General features: G+C 36.3%; 1 protein-coding gene across 1 annotated transcript; it reads right to left on the bottom strand.

Moving 5' to 3' along the window:
• Nucleotides 1-2476: 2476 nt before the first annotated feature.
• Nucleotides 2477-3995, bottom strand: LOC147760526 (uncharacterized). Its single transcript, XM_086994303.1, has 2 exons — nucleotides 3740-3995; nucleotides 2477-3262 (listed from the first exon to the last, which is right to left on the bottom strand). The coding sequence occupies exons 1-2, from the start codon at nucleotides 3905-3907 to the stop codon at nucleotides 2969-2971; spliced, it is 462 nt and encodes a 153-aa protein (XP_086850429.1). The 5' UTR covers nucleotides 3908-3995; the 3' UTR covers nucleotides 2477-2968.
• Nucleotides 3996-8437: the final 4442 nt, after the last annotated feature.

The raw sequence follows: 8437 nt of genomic DNA, 5'->3' as shown, positions 1-8437 counted from the left end.
TTGTATCGAACGCACTCTCTATCTAAGCTTTACTCCAGTTATCTCAGGTAAAAATCTACCTGTGCGTTAGTTACAAAGCGCAGCTCCCGTAGACCTGGGGGTACTAGATAGCATCTGAACACCAGGTTTATCGAGGAGCTAAAGAAAGAAAGGAAGAATTTTTCCTGCACAACTTCATAGGAATTTTAACACGGACTTGATCCAGCTTAGACCTCCAAACTAACAGGGTGACATGGGCAATTTTCACAAACAAATCATAAAACTACATTTCAGTTAACCGCCTTTAGAATAAATATACCGTTCTGGGTAAATTAAAATAGTTATTAAATCTCAAGAATATTTTTGACTTAAATGATGATTTTATTATTAATGGAAATTAAGCTACTATATGAGGTACATTTGCTGTGATTACGCTGTCCTTCATGTTTTGCGTAAGTCTACATTTTGCTGTATGTGCTTGTAATCTTTTTAAATATGTGCGTACAATTTTTGCAGGTCTGGTTACCCCCCTGTTATGTGATGAGAGTATTAATTTGGCAATTAGTTCCTCAGCTTATTTGAATAGAATTGCAGTGTAAAATTTTCAACAAGATGTTGGCGAAATAGCCCATTACTCTTTGTAGGTATTTCCCCCGTCAAAGTTTGTCTAAAATTATCTTTCAATCTTTACTCTTTCAAAGACAGTATAAAGTTACCTGACATATTTTCGTGTAAACTTAATGACAAGCCAAGTGTCTCCAGTTCATTCCGTACTCAATTTTACCCAAGCAAATTTTTTTCTTGAGTAGATCTTTATAGCACGGTGTTATAAGCTTACAAATTTGCAAAAAAAAAAAAAAAAAAAAAATTGCGTACTGACGCAGAATTTGCGTTTCAAGTTATAAAATAATCAATCTTTTAAATTATTTAATATTTCAGATGAAATAATTTTCAGAAACAAATCCTCAAAGCATAAACGAATTAGGATAACGAACCATTTTATTATAGCAGTTCCCATTTTTTCTTTAATATAACGCTCTTTTTCCTGTTTTTCGATCCTCAACACGTTTTCTTCCACGGAAGCTTCAAGATACCCTGAGAGCAATTTCTTTTATTAATGTTCGCGACCGTGTTTGAACTTAATTGTTTAAGTATTGATATTTAACGTCATTTACCAATAAAATAACCCCATGAAATAAATGAGATATATTGAAAAATATGAAAGCCCACCAAGACGAGTTTCATACCTGTTATTACCTGGCTTGGGAATTGCAGCGGTGCATAATTAACAGGTTTGTTGTAAACGAGCTTTTGGTCAACTACAATGCATTTAAAATGCATCAGCAATCAGTAAGTTTGCCAACTGATGACAGTTAAGCTGAAAGACTACCAGCTCTTGATATGATCTAAACCACCTGAGGTGACCATGATCTAGAGCATCACAACTATTGTCACCGAAGTTAGTAAGTGAGTCACGGAAGACCGTCACAGACAAAGAAAGATTGTCAACGAGAGCTGCAATTTTGGTGAATCCCACGGCAACACACCGAGGCATAACGAAAATTCCTCAACTCCGTTCAACACAACTTTCCTTAACTTCTCCGTCTGTATGCACCAATGCAGCTCAGTTGAGTCTCATAGACCTTTATCGTGATTGTCGTCACAGTACCACGTGACCCAGATCTGTTGCTTCATTTTTGCATATTGAGGTGAGGTTAACTAAAACGCTTTTTTTTCTACTAATAGATTGTTTTTATAATTTTTAAATGGCGGGGATCGATTAAAACATACCTCTAGTGTATAGATTGAGTGCTGTATCTTCAAAATTCGAGAAATGGATTTTTACATGAACATTGTCCTTTAAGATGTTATTCTTTTTATCTGTTACAAAATTAAATAAATGCATCAGAGTTCATTTTTCTCTCAAGGTGACCCCTATTTTGTACCCCTGATCGTGAAACAGCCGTACTAGTCAACAGGCCTAGTATTTACTTGATTTTTTTTACGGAAGCAGAGTGGCAGTGATTCATTGTGATATATCGTGCTTGTAACGTTCACACAGGTAAGCCTATTGACAGCGTCTTCGCTTTATTCTTGATCAGCCACTGTAAACATTCATAGCGCCCTTTATAAAAGCGGGGGGTTTTACGTGGAAAAAACCTGTGTCCCGTTTTTTAAATCGCTAGCAATAAAGTGGCTTATTTTAAGAAATGGGACTTTTATGTGGAAACCACCACGGCTTTAGTGATTTATATGGTAAGTAGACTACAAGATTGAGGGTTTTCCATGGTTTTTATCCTCATTTTGAAAAAATAGCTTAATACAATAACAAGAGAAAAGAAATGAAAGTGTAAAACTGAAAACAGTTTTTACTAAGCATATGGACTTCAACGACAATAAATAACACCCGTCAATCTTAATTATATGGACCCTTTCTGGTGGTTGGATGTAGGCTATACAACCGTTTTCATGAATTCATATGGTTTTCAAAATAAAGCATAACAGCACAACAATTGTTTTGCCTCAATAATATCATTTATTCCAAAACATAGACATTTTCAATAGACATTTTATAACGAAAATAAAAATTCGGTTTTGAGTTACTTATGTAAAATAATTGAATTTCTCGTTGAAGAATATGTTGAAGCATATGCGGAACTGGTAGCACTATCTTTCATGCCAGGTCTGTCTTGATTCTTATCAAATTCAAGTCTTGTAAACAGTCTTTTTTTTTTGTAAAAAAAGATGAATTCATATATTTTCATACGACCTGACATTAGTAAAAAGTACATGCGTTCACAAGAGGCATTTCATTGCAGGAGCTCAATCCAGACATTTAGTAATGCCAGTCCAAATACAAGATTTTCAAATATTTTATCCATATAATGTTTTAATTTGACAAAGGAAGGTTTTTGCTTTAAAATTTAATTAGCAACAGTGCATTTGTTCATAATTAACTTCCATAATGTACAGAGAGTTTTGATTTTCCTCAGTAAAACTTCTTCACTGGTGTTAACTTTGGTTCATTTCTCCCGTCGTGTGACAAGAGAAACTTATTTTTCGCGTCACCAGAACAAACGCTAAACACCCTCCCCTCTTTGTCGTATATCTCCAACGCAGCGTTAGTCCAAACGTCTTTTGGTCGCGTTTCCAGGGAGGAAATTGCATGCTGTAGAAGTTCTCTCAATCCCTGTGACTCGTAGGTATCAACCGTACCCTCATTTCCAACCCATTTCACAATAAAACGACCGAGAGCGATTTTGTTGATTTCCTTGACTTTCATCTAAAAGTAAATAAATACTGTAATATAAGAAAAAAATGTACTATACAGTAATGCGCGTATTTATGTAAGCCTTTCAGTAATAGAAACAAATATGCAGAAGGTTGTTGGCATTTTCATCCTGTACCAGTGTGGCATGTTTATTTAACTGAGAAACGGTCTTAAAATACAGTGTACAATATCTTTACACCACCATTCTTGTCAAACGTTGTGTTAAGAGTCAACAAATACAATAGACAGTGTACTGAGCTACATGGGGGGGGGGGGGGGGGGGGGGGACTACACGACACCCACTAGTAGGTTATTGGACATTGGACATCACAGTCAGTCTTGTGCCATGCCGTTAGTGAGTCAACAAAGTTATACAAAGTGGCTCCAAGATGAACCATTTGAAGTGTAAAAACAGTTGAATAAATCCGAATAAAAGAAAAGGCCATTGCTTTTATAAGGAATGATGTTAAGTTCGACAAAATTACTTACCTTCCCATCATATTCGAAGTCTTTATCTTCGATGTCTTCAGGTTTATCTTCGATGTCTTTAGAAGGTTCATCTTCGTTGTCTTTAGAAAAATTTTCTTCGATGTCTTTAGAAGGTTTACATGTATTTTCATTGTCTTCAGAAGGTGAGCGAAAAGAAGTGTTCCCCATCGTGTGTTCTAACCAAAGTCAGACTCGCAGTTTGAGCTAATTCCATCTCCCCATATGTCAATAACATGATTAAGTTTCAGTAGTGCAAATAAATTGTTGAGTCATAAATGAGAAAAAAAGTATTTTCTTTTCATACAACTTACACCGGTATTTTTCCAAATCATAGTTACGTAGGTAGTTTGCATGCAAAATTCCCTGCATTCAATGTTGAATTTTCAAAATCAAAAGCAAAAGAGGGGGCTTTTGAACGTAAAGGTGTTGTTCTTGTGTCAACTCTATTTAGATTAGCCTTGACTTAGTAGCAGTCGACGAGATTCGCAGCTCATGCACTGTAGCCGAAAGGTTAGGGAAAAGCAACTTTTAACGGGCATACTGAATACATTTGAAAATGTCCACGGTAAGTCACTCTTTTTCTTTTTTTAACCGTATATGTTACGATATCGACGTTGAATAGGATAATTGTCATCTGTTAGTATAGACAAACCCAGAAATTTTCTCTCTCTCTCTCTCTCTAATATATATATATATATATATACTTTATTCCCACAGGATGATGTGGATTGTGGATCGTGCATTACGCCACGAAATGTCCAAGCCTTAAAGAAAGGAAAAAAACTTTCACCGCGCGACAATAACGTGGTACAAGCTGCCATTTCCCTGATTGGTGATTATCCAGAGTGGGTATGGAAGAACGCAGAGATATCTCTCCAAGGGGATGACATCTCTGCAGTTTTGTACGCTGGGAACAGAGGTAACAAATTTCTCGTGAACCTCACACAACAGGGGTATGGGGAAGCCAAGACCGAACGTCGAAGCTGGTCTCTTTTATTCTGGACGGGAGGAGTGTGCGTGTTTCAATTCTTTACTGGGATCCTTAAAACTTGCCTCCTGGCAATTCCAGGTTATGTTGGGCAACTAGCCATCGGGTGGATGACAGGCTAAAGCTCTCTTCCTCCTCAGTTTGAAGCTCACTTTCTCGCTACTGAGCGATAGCAAAGATACGTGTGTGCCTGACTTATGCCAGACTTGTGACGACTCTAACAAAAATGAAGTCTGTGTAGTAGCAGACAGATGTTACAAAGCTCTGCCTATCCTCAAAGTATGCAAAAGCTGACTGTTTTTAAAAATTATTATTTTCAACTGACTATGATTAAGGCTGCAATGTCAATCGATTTTCTCTAAATCCATGCATGTTAACAATATATAAGATGATTGCATTTGCATAAAGTGAGGAAACCCCATATTCATATTTTTTGTCAAGCTTGCCCCTGCTGGCTTCAGATGTGCTAAGTAATTCTTAATGTTCCTCTTAATGTTCATAATTTCTTAATGGTAATTTTATAATTTATTTTCATGTTTATACATAAAAGTATAAAATGAAAATTGATCTGATCTGTCGATAAAATAAAATGCAGGTTCAGTAGAATAATTAAAATCCATTTTGCTCATTAAAAAATACGTACGTCTGATGAGTAAAAGCTATTTTTTCATATATCATTATATTTTCAAATCATTTACGTATAGGACTATATGCACGTAAATATTAAACTACATGTATAGTTGATTATAGATGGAAGGTATTAAAAAGGGGTGATGGAAGGTATTAAAAAGGGGTGATAAAGAAAAGGGGTGATGAAGAGAAATAGAATGTTTTGTACCTGATCAACTCTGCCGGTTTTCATGATGAAATCTAGTGCAGGGATTTAAAGCTTTGAGACGCCTATGCTTATACATTGCAACGAGAATTATATATGCCGATAGTTTATATTTTTGAGTTTTTTTATTGTTTTAAATCAGCGCAAAGTTAGATGCATTACTGAATAATTAGATGGAAGAAAAACCGATATCTGAATGATAATAACGTGTTACAATATCCTTGAGATTTATCTGCTATATAAAATATATATATATATATATATATATATATATATATGTGTGTGTGTGTGTGTGTGTGTGTGTGTGTGTATGTGTGTGTGTGTTAGATAGAAGACAAATAGTCTTTAGCAGTAGATAAAGAGTTTTATAGAATGCTTTACACCATGCAATTCTAAATAAAATTCGTTATGCGACGTGCCGCCAGTGTTCATATTCATGATCTATGCATGTATTTATCTTACAGACGCTTGAATTTGAAAAAAAATTACCTAGCCTGACTCATGTAATCTCACCAGACTCCTTCAGCTCTCGCATGTTTGTATTAACTAAAAAAAGTCCCCTTATTGAACATGAATGTCCGGGTATTTGCAAATATATATAAAGACTGTCCTGGAGGAAGTTCTGCATGAAATGATTGAATCTTCTCCAAGGGGCTGGGGGGGGGGGGGCTACCGGTGACAATTTTATTTCCCTAATTAAATCGATTTATTCGAAAGTGAATAATTATTGCAGATGCGACACAGGTGCTGGTTGTTTGTGTGTATTTATTTATCTATTCAATCAGTGATTTATATAATTGTCATTTTATTAAGCTGTTCGTCCTTTGCGTGTCTAAGTAATTTCTAGCAATCTCATTATACACAAACTGGTTTGAAACTTTGAAGTTTGAAGAACTCTTAAAGCATCTAGGTTATCAGTTCACAAACACAACTTGTATCTTGGTACAGTTCTTATCATATTAACACCAGGACTGAGACTCAGCATAATAATATAATTCAATACTGGGCAATTGTGCTACATGATAATTGTGTTTCTAAGCTCAACTGTAGAAATGTGTAGATTCTCCAAGAGACCCAGTTGAGTGGCCTGATTATTTGCATTATTTAACATTTTTTTTTTTTTTTTTTTTTGTTTTATTATGGAAAAAATAATAATAAGTAAATAAATAAACACAAATAGAGTATATACAGACTTGACATTTAATATGGAATATTTTTTTCCAAATCATTTTTCATCAGTTTTTTCCTATTTTGCTGACTGATAAATGAAAATAAGGCTTAAAATTGGGTTTTAATAACTTTTAATTATCCTTTTGATGTCATTGTGTCTTCAGTTAATTAATGGAATTCGCCAGAGAAGCAAACAAAAACACATTGCCTATTCTATGTCATACGACAACAATTAAGAGATATTTTGGATCTCCATATTTTCCAAATTATTTTCTGTAAAAGAGTTACACGCCTCACAAAGAACCCCCATGTCAGTGTCTAGTCACAGTAACGGTCGCTGTTACGCTTGACCTCTTCTGTCTGCTACCAGCGCTCTCAAGGGGCAAGGCATTCCTTGGGTTAGGTTTTTAGAGTTAAATCTGGAATAACATTCCAGGCATCGGTCAAAATCTGTCCAATTTGGTCCAGTTTTGTTGTAGGACATGTAGGCCATTGATCCGGCGAGTAATGGCCTACCCACATATTGTCTATGTGGTTCAAATGTGGCGATTTTGATTACCAAGGTAGCTGCTCATTCCCTTGGTTCTGTAAGTAATCTGTTTTTAAAAGTGCTCTGTGTGTACCGGCAATTTCACCGTGCAACCTAAAATTGTTCCTAAGGTGCCCCCTGTCAAATGATAGTCAAGTGGTTCCCAGATTATTCCTTTATTTGATCTGGTTCAGGTTTTCGTGGATGACCACCATTGGTGTTTTGGCACCAATGTGGTATCCGCTCCAATTACCGACGCTGTTAATGAACTTAGTCACTTTAAACGCGGCACACCCTTAATTGTTGGCCTCTTCTGGATGTCTGTAAATTCTGTTTTGACAAGTTGAGCGGTATAGGTGAAAACTGACCTCAATAAAGAAAGCCACGAGTTTTCAGTGTTCAACTCAGAAACAGTCAAGGTCCCCAATTCATTAGAGAAACATACAGCGATGTTTTGCTGTTTACAGTGGGTTCCCCCGAGGTCGTCTGGTATTCTAACCAGCTAAAACCAGTTTGGTGTTCGCTAAGGGCCTTGAAAAATGCGTTTTGGTGGCAATTTACCCCTCATTCTGAACGGACTGGGTGGTTTTTGTTTAGTTGCAACAACATATCCCGACAGACAGTGCGTCCTGTACCCTGGTGATAAGATTTCAATACATTGGGTGTGGTCTCTGTGTAGGTGCATCAGTCTGGACATTACTCTATAAAACTGTGCGGACCGTTTCGTTTGGCGCAATTATCTGTCTGGCAATGCCTGGCTTTTTCGAGCCATTCTGCCACAGATTACCAAATTTGCGGAGCAGTGCATAGCTCATTTTACACCTTGCAAAACTGACCACTTGCATGCCAAATTTCAAATTCTTCTATGCAGTAGTTACCGACATATTGATACTTTTTTGGAAGAACCATGCTTTGCCAAAGCCAAGCTTTGACCTGCCCAAAGGAGCACTACCCAATTAAATCACTGCATATTACATAATGCAGCAGCGCAACAAACCTGGAATTCAGTGAATTGGAAGCGACACACCTGACTACACACTTCTCCATTCTCATATCTTATATGAGATCTGAGTTTTTTGAAAAAAGGATGCATTTTTACCTAGGCATACCTTCGAAACTGAAATATTCCATATTAAATGTCAAGTCTGTATATATGTTCCTTTCATACACGCACAC

Source organism: Lingula anatina, chromosome 8 (assembly GCF_051362555.1).
Source record: "Lingula anatina isolate TDL-2025a chromosome 8, LinAna3.0, whole genome shotgun sequence".
Taxonomy (NCBI): domain Eukaryota; kingdom Metazoa; phylum Brachiopoda; class Lingulata; order Lingulida; family Lingulidae; genus Lingula; species Lingula anatina.
Note: the sequence above shows the minus strand (reverse complement) of the source record. Positions and strands in the feature narration are given on the sequence as shown.